This window comes from Lissotriton vulgaris, chromosome 1_1 (genome assembly GCF_964263255.1).
Source record: "Lissotriton vulgaris chromosome 1_1, aLisVul1.2, whole genome shotgun sequence".
Lineage (NCBI taxonomy): Eukaryota > Metazoa > Chordata > Amphibia > Caudata > Salamandridae > Lissotriton > Lissotriton vulgaris.
Window position 1 is genome coordinate 793,169,516 of NC_141685.1, and position 14,149 is coordinate 793,183,664.

Consider the following 14,149-nt stretch of genomic DNA (forward strand, 5'->3'; position numbering starts at 1 on the left):
GCACCAGAGACATTCGCAGTAGAGTGGACCAGCACAAAGCGTCTGCAAACGGTGTTGGCGAGTCCACTGTAGGCAAACCCAAGGTGGGCTTTGTCTCTGGGGGGTTCAAAGACCATGCTGGCACCGTTGGCCCACTTTAACTCGGGCTAGGGTGCATGGGTGCAGGTGTCAGGTTTGCGGCAGTCCGTAGTTCTCACAGTTCTTTTGGAGTGCTTGCAGAGAAGCAGCTCTGCTACTTAACAGGACATCCTGGGGCTTTCTAGAAGGCAGGCGGTCCTGTCAGGCTTTTAAAGGCAAAGCAGCTGCAGGACTAGACCACTTAAGCGCAGAGTTCATAATTCTGCCATCATCAAGATGGCTGACTTTGAAATGTCATATGTACATCAGGCAGCCCACCTCAGGGGTTGAACTACCCTGAGGGTTGACACACCTCTCTGAATACTAATTTACCAGCCTGGTCTGGTGCCAAATGAGCCTTGGTCAGGGGGGTTGGCATTCCCTCATCTCTAAGGGAAGCCAGATTAGCATACTAAAGTTGGTGGGATCTTTGAGGCTCCCTGTCTTGGAACGATAAATGACCATTCATCCACACCTCCGTCCAGAGCATGCATTGTTCCTGACCTCCTGAGAGGATGGACTCTCTCCACTGGGGGTTAGAAACTAGTCTGTGGTGGCAGGCTGGACTGGACCAGTAAGCCAGCACACTAAAGGGCTGGTAGGTTTCAGGGGGCACCTCTAAGGTACCCTCAGGGTGCATGTATTAATACATCCATCACTGGAATCAGTGTGGGTTTAATATTATGCGTTGTTTGATACCACACACACCATAGGTTTCAGTGAAACCATTATGTAGCTGGGGAACTCGTTCTGACCAGTGCCCAGTAAATACCTTAAGATGGCTTCCCTGCTCACTTGTAATGTCTAGTAATAGAAGTAGGCATCACAGGGGCATGCATATCTGCTCATGCAGATATGTCCTCACATGAAATATAATGCACCCTGCCATAGGGCTCAAAGGCCTGTTGTAGATGAGACTTACATATATTAGATGCAGTGACTTTGGCATGGTACACAGGAGTGTCATGTCATGTTTTCACTCATGGTTTGCACCATGTCAAGCAGCCTGCAATGGCAGTCTGTGTGGGGGTCCCTTAGGGTGGCATACGATATGCTGCAGCCCTTTGGGACCTTCTTTAGCACTCATGCCCTAGGTACCTAGGGACTTCCAGGAGTGCTAAAGTCCTTAGCCAACTGTAGCACAATAAGAAAACACCATAATCTGGGGAAGGGGCAATGGCACTGAGGTTTGGTTAGCAGGCATCAGTCCACTGTTAAGAGTTAAAAAAAAAAGCATCTAGTAGCTAAAAAGGGGTCAAAAAATGGGAGGGTAACTGCAACAAAAGCCCAGTTTCCAACAAACATGAACAAACACTGTGTTTTCCCATAGTGGGTACCGGCATTGGAAGATTACCCATATCAGAAGCTGTTGTACGGCTTCTACTTTCACAGTAGGACCTGTGCGTTTGTTGGATAACAAAACGCTGGGATGAACCCAGGCTGATTCTATGCACCCCCTCGAGATATGTTGGCCTATAGTTCTGCTAGCTCACAGTGCCACCATAAGTACTCCTAAACTTAGGAAGGTAACACATGGGTTGGGCAACCTCAGAACATGACAATCCTGACTCCCCAAGGAATTGTGGTAACAGATCTAGGTCCTTTTCACTCAGTTACTTGTGCACACCCAGAGAGACACACAAGAAATACATTGGAACCATTGTGATTCTTGTCTAAAATATATGCGCTGCAATGATTAATAGAAGCAGATGAACGTGATTAGCAACATGACAATTGAAAAGGATAAACAATTCCACCATTGTGCTAAAACAGTGTATATATATATACTGGCATATAGGTACTGTGTATAGTGTACTCCTACTATGCGTGCCCTAATCTAGTTACCTAGGGCAGGTGATCTGCCAAAATCCCCTACTGGATAATATAACTCCCCATTACCCAAGGGTGAATGTGTTCAGGTCCCAGTCTTGGTCACAAATTGGGCATCGGTCCTTGGAGAGGAAAAACAGGAATCAGCTGGGCTGAGACTCTGACAACAGCTACCTCACAGTGACAGCAAAGTGCTCCTCCCATTTGAACATGGAAATGTGTGTGTATATATAATCCATGCTTCTGTGTTGAGGCCTCAGTAAGGCCGTAATTTTTTATCCTCTTGTGATAGCTATGTCGCCATATGGACGAATAACAAATAATATTTGCACAATGTAGGATTAGGCCTTGTGCTAACTGTTCAAGGTGTCGTTATAGTGTACTTACAAAGTGGATATTTAAGCAGTGTGGTTTTAGATAATCAAATCCTGCACTGTCTTGCAGGCAACTGTGTGTCAAAAGTCATTGTGTAGAAAAGAAGGAAACTTAAAAAACGTGCAAGTAAAATGGCAGTGTTTCTTTCCGGGCCTTATGCGACAATGATAGGGCTAGAGAATATATGATGAACCCCTAACCAAGGATGACAATTAGTAACCAGTGAGGTGTGGATGCAGGCTGCAAAAACTAAATAAAAGAGGAACAAAACTCTGCGTCTGGCTGCTGTAAGTGTGATGCTGCATCTAAACATGTGTTTTACTGCGCCTCTAGAAAACACAAGGAGCTATGCACCAACCGAGCAACGTGTACAGCTGTTTCAAGAAGCACCAACATTCCATGCAGTGAATTCACTGAGTAAGCTAGAGTCGGACACTACAGACAGATGGAGTACGCCAGAAAATGTGGTGAACAAGCTAAGTTGGGGTGCCAGTGACCCAGGGCTCTACGGGAATAAAATAAAGGGGGGGCATTAAAAGGGGGCATGGGATGTATAATTAACGGCATGGCTTAAACATGTAAACTAAAATTCCCAGAATGCCACCCCACCACACATTTGCAGAAAATAACAAGAGCAACTGGCATACGAGATAACTACTCTGTGTGCTCTCTACAGGGAGGCCAAGAATTGAATGTCCATGTGTTCCAAAAACCTTTTTGGTCCACTAAGCGGCATTGAGAGAAAAGTTCACTGCCTTCAGGCTCACCTCAATCATGACACCTGTAATCACCTGGATAAGACTCAATTCAAAACAGGCACTATACAAGAGTAACAGGCTGTCCGAAAAATATAATGTAACACAACATCGTGCATATAGCTAAAACTCTTAGGGAATGCAAGATTACGTAAAGTAGGCAAAATATGATCAGAAACGACATGGATTCTCTTAAAAATGTTACTCTTATTATTCACAAATCGATCAATGTTTTTGTCTATAAAGTTCAGAACATTCCTACAGAGCCCAAAAGGGACCGGTTTCAATATCCGATTTTAAATACTACTGGGTCTGTGACCCGGAGGGACCCGGTCCACTTAACGCCTTGCATGCGTCTTGACACTTTCCATTTACAAATATTTAAATTGATAGAACAAAAATATTAAGTCTGGGCGGTGAACTCCGCTCCGTTTGCGGAGTTTTCCACACTACGAGTGACGTCAACATTAAGTTGCCGAGCATGAGCGAGGGAAATCAACCTCCCGCCAACATGTCCCAATGTGGGTAGTCAGATTTCTCAATGCGAGTGCCTACGTAAGCTGCCGCTCAAGTGGAAAATCTACTGGAGCGGTAGAAAGGAAACAGCGCCCGCTTGCGCTGTGCAATTCGCAATTATTTCACAGCGCGGACAAACACCCGGCACTGAAAATTACTGCAAACTGCATTTTTTCTAACTCACTTTACCGTGGCTTTCCTAGCACTCTCCATGGCATCTAGCGCTTTCTGACACTGGGCTTCTTAGCGGCCCACCCCTACGGCTTATTAACCCCCAAATAGGCCTACCGCTCCTGCCAAGGAGAAGTCAATTTTGATCACCGGCAGCGCGCTCTCCTCTCAAGCACCACAAGCATCGACATAGAGTCAAGTGATTATATACAAAGGCTTCATCCCAAGTGTGCCATCCGACCTGCAGCAGAATCCAGCCTTGGGGCAGACACAAGGAGCTTTATGCCTATGCTTAACTAATTCATAGACTAGAACCTAGGGTAGGAGGATGCCCACGAGTCTTAATTTCAAAAAGTGAAAAGCTCTCACCCGTCCACTCAGGGTTCCGGGCCTGTCCCATCACATTCAGAACTTTCGTGAAAACCAAGTCTGGGCGAAATTGGAATTACAATGACAAATATAGCGAAATTCACAACGTTTCCCATTACATAATTTCGCTTGCAGTATAGTGGTTTGCGAAGAAAATGTCAAATCAGTCTCATGTATGTCTACGTAAGGAAAAAAAAATGATGCAAGATATCCCCAAACCACACCCTTTTGTGCTAAAAATCAACATTTGGCAAACTGTTATGGGATTTCGCAAGTGAAAAAATAAGATTTCACACACCACCTACATAAATCCAGCTCATTGAGAATGTATAGCGTCTAGATACGGCTTCATGTACAGGCGCTATTAAAAAATCAATTGATCGTTGAGCAAAAGGAGTGCAGCTACCTAATATCATCCATTTTGATGAGTTCCTTTGCAAACGTATGTTCCAAAGTGCCATTGACAATCCTCTAGTCGGGGCCACTGGATTCAAGCAATTTTGCAGCAGCGGCGTTTCCCGCATTATTAAGGATTTGCTGCATTTGCCACACAATTTATAATGTGCTGCACAATCTGCAGATTGTCAAAAACATTGCATTCAAACGGCGCACAGGTTACGGATCACCTTTATGAATTTGGGTGTCAAAGAAGGGAAACGTGTCCACATATTGCTCACGTATAAAAATGACAAAATAATGAGGTAATTAATTCATCAAAATTTGCCGCATTACGCCGCATAATATGCATTTTGTTGCTGCATCATTTAGTCAACTATGCTGCCTAATTTAGTCCTCCACTGCCGCATAATTCTAGTGGCCTTGCCTATAATTCTGCAGAGGGTCTGACTTCCAGGACAGAACAAGCCACGTTCCTTACAGCACCTACCGAGAGTGGAGTGAGCCGCTAGAGCGGGAACTTCGGCAGCGCCTCCCTGGCAGAGCCATGGCCGCCCCGGTGCCCAGGTTGCGACCAGTGGTGCCCCCTCGGCAGGCATCGGGCATCTGATCACAGCTGGGAGAATTACTGTCCCTAAACCTGGAGGATTTCGGCCCACGTGGGCTAAATCCGGAGCCGGTGGCGCGTGCCCAGTTGCCAGCGCCCAGAGGCAGGCGCGCGGTGGCAGATGGCACGGCGGGCCATGGTCGAATCAAAGGGTGGGATTACCGGGGATCAGGGCGGTGTGCGCGGCCTCGGGCTCCGGCGGCTAGGGTGTGAAGCAGCATCAACAGTCCAGGCATCGACGCTGCTGGAGAGTTCGCGGGGCCCGTTCACCCTCGACGGGGCTTTGTTTTGCACACTTTATGAGAGTCGTCGGGGCACAGATGCCATGCGGGCTCGAAAAACACAAGAGCGAAGCCCTGGGACTGGCAGCCGGGAATCCTTCAAACTGCAGACTCCGGCAGACAGCAGGGCGCAAGTGGATGCTTCAGGAGGATGGGGGAGCAGGAAGGGGGGGGACGGGGGGGGGGACGGGTAGCGGCCCGTGCCCCAGCGTTATCCGTCTTGCCCTTTGTGCCAGTGCCAGGGTAGGACTGGCTGGTGCTAAGAAATTGCCGGGCTGGCCAGTGCTACACAATTGTTAGCCAGCGCTAGGTTATAGCTGGTCAGTTCTATGAATAGCAGGCGAGTCCTAGGTGACTGTTGAGTAATGATAGGGGACTGCTGAAGCTGATGAACGCTGGGTGGCTGCTGACCAGTGTTATGGTATGGATGTGCCAGGTGATTTCGGAGCAGTGCTAGGTGATTCCTGGCAGGTGCGAGGTGATTCCTGGCCATTGTGAGGTGATTCCTGGCCAGTGTGAGGTGATTCCTGGCAGGTGCGAAGTGATCCTTGGCGAGTGCGAGGTGATTGCTGGCCACTGCAAGGCAATGGGTATGCTAAGCGACTGCTGGCCAGTAGTAACGGATTGTTGGTCAGTGTTAGGGTATGGATGTGGCAGGTGATCCCTGGCCAGTCCGAGGTGATTGCGGGTCAGTACAAGGTGATTGCTGGCCAGTGCAAGGATAATTGACTAATACTTACCACTCAAATTACTTTCCTATTCCACTATACTAATTCAACACTAATCCTTTATGGGTTCCGGAGTAGTGTGCTTCTCGCCAAAAAAGCGCTTCAACACCCCATCAGAGGTAACAAGCGCTATATAAACGCAAACCATTTTCCTCTTCTATCCCTCCGCTATCCTTTTGAATCCAAATAACTGACTAACCTACCCTCCACTCAAATGGCTTTCATATTTCACTATGCTAATTCATCTCTAATCCTTTATGGGTTCTGGAGTAGCGTGCTGCTCGTTGAGAAAAAGCTTCAACGCCCGATCAGGGGTAACAAGCGCAATATAAATGCAAACCTTTTTCCCTCTTCTATCCCTCCGCTATCCTTCTCAAGCCAAATAAATGACTAACCTATCCACCACTCAAATGACTTTCACATTTCTCTGTACTAATTGAACACTAATCCTATATGGAATGCAAGAGTAGCACCCTACTCGATGAAAAAGCGCTTTGGGCCTCGTCATGGGTAGTAAGCGCTAAATAAATGCAATTACAATACAATATGCCTGTGCCAGGTGATTGCCGGAAATTTCTAGGCTATGGATGTGCTAAGCAACTGCTGGCCAATGCCAGGTGATTGATGGCCAGTGTTAGGGTATGGATGTGTCAGGTGATTACTGACCAGTGTGAAGGGACTGTTGTTTAGTACAAGGTGATTGCTAGCCAGTGCTGGCATATGGCTGTGACAGGAGATTGCTGGCCAGTGCTAGGCTATGGGTGTGCTAAGTGACTGCTGGCCAGTGACAAGTGATTGTTCGCCAGTATTAGGGTATGGATGTGCCAGGTGATTCCTGGCCAGTGCGAGGTGATTGCTGGACAGTACAAGGTGAATGCTGGCCATTGCAAGGCTATGGGTGTGCTAAGCAACTGCTGGCCAGTGTGAGGTGACTGCTGGTCAGTAAAAGTTGATTGATGGTCAGTACAAGGTGAAAGTTGGCCAGTGGTAGGATACGGTTGTGACAGGTGACTGCTAGCCAGTGATCAGATATGGCTGTGCGAAGCGACAGCTGGTGAGTGCTAGGTGATTACTGGTCAGTGCTAAGATATGGATGGGGAGTGGTAGGTGATTGTTGGGAAATACTCATTGATAGGTGCTGAGCGCGAGATGGCTGCTAGCCAGTGCTAGGGATTTACTGGGCAGGGTCCCAGAAAATCCAGAAACGCCCCATACGGCAACCACGGCAGAGCAGTTTGTGGCCGGAATCAATGTTTTTTTTACAAATCTTTACGAGGGTTGGGCGCTCATGAGTGACATCGGATGACATTTCACATATTGACGGATCACCTTGTTGCAAACAAGACTTGGTAGACATAATATGGGCACTGTATGGCACCTGACTCTCCCACGACTAACCTGCTCACGTTTGACAAGCCTTGAAAAAGCAGGGTCTTGAAGCCGGCCTATTGCAGCCACCAAGCAAACAGCACAACCTGGGCCGCTCCCCACAACACTGTAGCCTGCCCCGCTAGGTGGCATGGGTGGATTCCTATCCACATACCTCTGCCAATCCTCACTGCACTGCTGCTATAGTCAACCCTCCTGTGCACCGAAATAAAAATCCAGTTTTGCTCCAATATCTATCTGTATCTAAAGTATTTAATTTAGAGCATGAAGGCCACCACACTCAAAGGCCGACAAGTCGATAGCCTATCTGGTGCATGCCCGAGTGGCCAGCTTGATTGAAGCCTCCTAGGCTATTGGTTTGCTCCTCACAACCCCATCGCCCCCTCCAAGAGACGAGACAAAACAAAGCATCTATGCTTTATTGACATGACTAATGGAAACAGTGTTGCTAAATCTCCACTGTGGTTTCAGACATGCTATTCTGCAGCGCCCTTTCCCCCATGGCCAATGATGGAAAGAATAGGAACGACAGCCATCTTTTGGGGCTAGCAAGTCGAGTAGAATGGCGTAGTAACTGGTAGGGTCTTAGGTAGTCCCACCTAACTGTGAAACGCTTACAGATTATAGGCTCGCCAATCTCATTTTTTGGGGTTACACTTGTGGCGTGGGGTAGCTAATAATCTGCATTACCCACCACCACCCAATTTGAACATAGAGGCCACGAGTTAATTCGGCAGCGACTAATTTCAGCTTCCCCACAGTTACTAAAAAAACGAGCCTGGCTTAAGTCCATTCAGGTCTTGCACTCAGTTTGAGGAAAAGCCAGATGAAGCATACCAGCCAGTGCGGATCAGGCCACGGAGTCCTCTTGAGGTGGAGTCCTCAACTTCAGGACAGATCTCAACTGAAGTCATACCAGAATTCGGCTATGTCACGTGCCGTGAACCTTATTACAGAGTGGTCTCGCTTGTTGATAGAGTAATGTGAGAGAGCTCGATGACCAGACAGGAATCTGACGGATACATGAAAAAACGGACGTCTAGAAACCTGAATATTTTACTTAAATACTTCTCCAACAGAACGTTCTCCAACACTAGCTCTTTGCTCCTCAAAATGTACTATAAAATTAATTTGCAGTCAAATTATTTTCCAGTCAGAGCCACGGGCCAGAAAAAACGAGCAGCCCCGGACCAGAAGCGCTTACACAAGATAATGATTATAAGACCTTCTACATCCAGGTTAGAAGCCCCAGCCCCTGCGGAGCAGTTCACAAGTACTACAGAGAACACACCACTCTATCCGGTGACCTTGTTTCAATAATGAGAATCCTTCGAAACCATCACCACGACCGCTATACTTCATCATGCGAAACACTGGAGCCTGACTCCACGCCACGACTGGCACATAAGATCGTGCACAGATCTCATGATAATTTCTAGCTCAGCCTTTCATCACATGAAGCTGGATCCCACCATTAAGAGTGGTCACCGAGGGATGCTGTGCCGGTCTACAGCTTGTTCAGCACACACCGGTACAGTCTAATTACTACAAAAACAAGACACCTTGAGACCGCTCTCTTGCTTCAAATCCCAGGGTGTTACGCAGCCCCATGTAGCGCATGGAGTTAGCCACTTTCAGTAAACCCCCAATTCAATCTAACACCTATAGATATCGGTGACGTAGGTGGGTTTCTGGTGCCCATCATCACATTTTGCAGGAGGCCCGATCAGTTTGTCTAACGCCATTGCTCGAGCTGCGGCCCTCTGTGGTGTCCAATATGAGCGACACCCTTCAAGGAATTGAAGCTCCTAACATGGGATTCTGGCCTGCACAGCCATCTCGTGAGAAACTTAGCCTTAATCTGTGAAGCCCTCCGCTCTCTCCTCCTTTCATTTAATCGATATTATTTATAACCAAAACATCACAAGGGCTTCGGTGTCCATCTAGAGTAGCACAGCATCCTCACCAATTCAGGAACACAGTACAATATAAGTGCCACTAGATCTCTCCAGACAGCAAATCTCACAGGAGTGGGCAAGAATCTGATTTTTTTTTTGTATTGGATCCCAATAAAGCAGTAAAATGTGAAAACGCCACACTCCCCAAACTTCTGTCTGTTCTGTATGAATGGACCAAAACTCCCAAATGCATTTCCTGCAAATTTTCTGGAAAGCTGTTAAAAGGAAGCAAAAGGACCTAAAAGTGGCACATGGGTGATCATGAGGCTTATGCATTGCAATCACCATTACAAGGAAGGAACACATTACCCACTAAGAGAAACTTGTCATGTCTCAGGTTTCTCATACTTACACAAGACAACATTATTTTGGTCTACCTCAAAATGCCAAGCGAATTCTAAGCAGTGCAAGATGCTACCAATGATGCCAGGGCTCAAAAACCACAAGGGGATCAAAGAGATCTCTCCTGCCAACCATAGCTCTGTGTGGTCATGCTCTCAAATGTGATAACTACCAAAAACCAGGTATAGAAAGCTAATGGGGCTGCTTTCAGAAAGCTCCCCAAGCCTTAAACAAAAGAGCAATACACTTGTTGGCCAAAGTAAATCCATTTTAAATATCTAGAGCTACAGAAAAGCAAATTGTATCACACCGTTTACATCTACTGGTTTAAAAAAGCTAAAAATAAAAATCTGATAAAATCGATTGTAAGCCCTTGCTGATTGCAGTTAGAAAAAAAAGCATACAACAAGACCATAAAGAAATGCTAAACATAAATCATAAATACATGATAGGCAGCCACAGTAAAAATCAAAACAAAAAACTGAGGAGCAAAGGTGTTTTTGAACACATGAGGTGCTAGAAAGCCCCACTGTAAAGACCCTACGGCTAGAAAGTACACAGATAAAGATTTTCGAAATAGTGTGGGTGGATAGGAGAGGAATCCAGCAGCAGATATTTCTTAAAATAATTACCCCAAGATCGTACTTTTAGCTGGAGCAGGTACTTAAAAAATATATTTTTTTAAAAAAAAAAGGAAAACTTAAGCGAGATTCTTTTTTTGCTAATGTGTTTTTGTTGTTGTAGAGTTTTGTGTCCCACCCTTTGGTTGCTATGCTGTACCTGGGTTTCTGCACAGCCTCACGTGATTCTGCCAGAAACCAATTTTGCTGCCAGAGCCGAGGAAGAGAATGGAAGCGACAGAAGGGGAGAACATCGCCAGAAGAAGACAAATAAAAGATCCGCGATAACAGAATGTATATAAATTACAACTCTTCCAGGCTGTCTAAGAAACAAAAATACATTTTTCACAACACACTGGGAGCTGCGAGGTGATAGAGAGGCTTTGGTGGCATGCAGTTGCAGGAAAGCATCCTTACTCAACACTGAAGGGGTCAAGAAATAATTAAAGCGAACTGTGGATTAAAGAATCTCCACTACAGAGACTCCAAGATAAACCTCGTGGTCAGCTGTATCCTTTGTATGCACGTTTTTTTTTGTATTCCAATATGGTACCAAAGGGTGGTTTCCTTGTCTGGACTTTATTTAGACTCTTGTTCTGACTGTCAACAGAACCGCTTTCAAACTACAAGGTCATTGGAGCCATACCGGAAGTAGAGATTTCCAGCCGGGGGCATCAATTCCTCCCGGGTTACTTTCTCACTTCATTACACCTGACAGGGAGAGGCCTGACAGACCTCCCTTGACATTCATGGACTGTGGCCCTCACGGCCCCAACCTGGGCTATCCCTGCCCAGCCCCGGTGCCCTTTGACCTGGCACGCTGCCCGTGTCCTACCTGTCGCTGTCGGCCGGGCGCAGGGACGGCAGGCGGAAGCTCGTGTTCCGGTCCAGCTTCGACTGGCTCTTGGTGCGCTTGATGGAGCCTTTGAGGCGCTTGCTGAAGAACCCCTGGAAGAAGCAGAACAGAGAGGGCGGGTGAGAGGGGTGCATCTTTCACAGTCTCCTCAAACTACAACTCTGGCAAGGACATGGCTGGGCTTTGGAGGGGAAGGAAGAGTGGAGAACGAGTCCAGGCATGCCCGCGTGGACCCCCAGCAGAGGGGCGTTGCTGCTTCACACACCAGGGTCCACTGAGCCAGGTGCACTATACAACCGGCACACGTCACACACAGCAGGCGTTTCCACCTATGCACCCAGGATCTGGAACAACATTCCTGTATCCAGGATACAAGTCCTATAGGAAGAAGTGGGGGGGGGGGACTGACGAAGTAAGACAATATGCAAATGACCTCATGACGTACAGCTATAAAATAAATAAAATATAAATTATTTGTGCAAATACTGGCACAGACTAACCCATCTGACAGTCTTACAGTGTCTGCATTTATATACAGGGACAGAACAAAGGCAAAATCATGCCTCTCCTAAGTACATGCGAACAGAAGGCAAGCTGTGTGCATTTGTATCCCTTTGGCATTTACAGTTAAATGTAAGGTTCCAGGCGGCCCCAGTCAGCACATACAAACAAAAGAGGCCGGATGGCACCTTACCTTGGCCCAGCTGGAGGTAAAAACGGCTCCCTCGCTGCCTGCACGTTGCTGCTGGGAATGGAAAGCAGACAACGTGCAGGTGCTGCTGAACGTGTCCCATGTCTAAAAATTACACCAGGACAAGTTCAGTATATTTCTGCGGGGCACAACTTCTTGGCAGGGGGGACAGCATTCACCCCGTGAAAAGAGGGGGGCGCTGTGTACCTGCGTGTACCCCCGTACTCGAGCCCTGCCTGTATCCCTCGGGACTGCACCATCGCTGAAAACTAAATCCAGGGCCACTGGAATGATCAGATTCTGCATTTTTTTTGACACTGTTATGGATTTGTGCATTTGCACATAATCTATTATCTGCAGCATAACCTGCAGATTTGAACAAAAAAACGATTTTTACTAAATTTACTAAAAACATGGCAATGAGTCGGCGGGCAGGCAGAGGCCCTTCGCAAAGGTCAACAGGTCATCTTTCAATTGCTTATTTCTGTATTTGTTTGTTAAACTGCTACTAGTGAGGTGCACATTTTGGACAGACACTATTACCATGTTAAAAAATGATAGAATAATGAAGTAATTCTATCGAAAAATGTGACTTCTTATGCCGCAAAGTTGCCTTTCGTTGCTACATAATTAGGTCAACCTTGCTGCATAATTTGGTGCTCCCCTCCGCATAATTCCAGTGGCCTGACAGTATCATAATGTAATACCCAACCACAACTCCGCTTTCTTTCCTATTAGCCGCTGACTTCATGTTAATCTTTGACCATGTACAGTGCTTCACTGCCTTTTGGTTAGGTTTGCGCCATTAAAATACCATACACATTCATACATATATTAACCAACTGGACACATCCACATCCAATCAGTCACTGAGTCAGGTTTAGTTAACGTGGAGATAAGTGTACACCACGCAGGACACTCATCCATTTAAGATGGGGACTCTCTGATGTTTCTAGCTTAATTGTTTAAATCTTTTAGTTGCACTTCTCACTTAAAGCATCCCTTGCTCGAAAAGAAGTAAATTAAAAACTCGATAATTGTTCTTGGGTGGTTCCAAAATGTTGACGGACATGGTATACCTGCCCGTGGGTTGTCCTTATCGATACTCCAAAGACCATTCAAATGGCATTACATGAAACCTGTGGAAATACTTCGACATCCTAAACCATTTTTAGGAGCACTGCACAACAAATCCTTTTAGGGAAGCTAAGAAAATATTTGTGATATTATGAAAATGTGAGTTTGCCCTTTCAAATGAATCAATGATGGTACGGGGGATGCAAATGCACATCTGTTTTTCTACAGAACGTCACCCTGTTATTCAGTCCATTTCTCTGAAATCTCAGTCGTAGGAAATGGGGTGAACTGAGGACCTGGAAGCCTATATTGTAGGGACAATTTTCAAGGTGGGGGATCCTAATATCACGGTTACATCAGGAAGTTTGGAGCACACTGTTGCTAATATATTACTAAGGCATAGAGTGGTATTTCACTTTCATTTACAGATATACATTTTCCATTGAAATGGCCACACAATTTGCACGGACATGGTGTCTACTGTTAAAACCTTATAGCACCCAAACGATAATGTGTTTAATTCAGGTTTCAATAACAATTTATCAATGGCAGATCATCAAGTAAAGCATCTTGATTTGTACTGATCCTATTACAATCTTTGTTTCCATCACACATTGAAATTACAAAAAATGTGCTTCATTTGTGCTTACCTATCTGCTGACATTTTTTGAAATATTTGATCAATTACTGGTATTTAAATTTTGTTTTGCAAAAAAAAGCTGACATTCAACAGCCTTTCCTTTCACACTCCCTGTAACCCAGTAAGATTGTCAGAGGATTCACTTTAGAAATTCCTCTAACTTTGCAGTCAGAGAAAGAAGAATACATCAATCTCCATGGTAAAACAATAAGCAGCAATATATCAGAACACACAGCCTAACATTTAACCTCGGACTTTAAAAACACAGCAAAGGTGACAAAATAAAAACAAAATTTAAAAGGCATCTTTATTGCTCATTCACCTTCTGAACTCCTGCAGCACTTCCCCTCAAATTTCAACTCCCAAGTGCCTATGCCAGAAGGTATTTATATACATCACTGTAAAGGTTCTCCCATTACACACCTAAACAT

The 14,149-nt window shown here is 45.9% G+C and overlaps 1 protein-coding gene across 5 annotated transcripts in view; it reads right to left on the bottom strand.

The window, feature by feature from the left end:
* RASAL2 (RAS protein activator like 2) overlaps nt 1-14,149 on the bottom strand; it is a 785,014-nt gene that overhangs the window by 233,863 nt on the left and 537,002 nt on the right. For all 5 annotated transcript variants that reach the window (XM_086956462.1, XM_086956457.1, XM_086956450.1 and 2 more), the window contains one exon: nt 11,290-11,402. In XM_086956462.1, the coding sequence (XP_086812588.1) occupies nt 11,290-11,402 (113 nt within the window). The remainder of the gene's footprint in view (nt 1-11,289; nt 11,403-14,149) is intronic.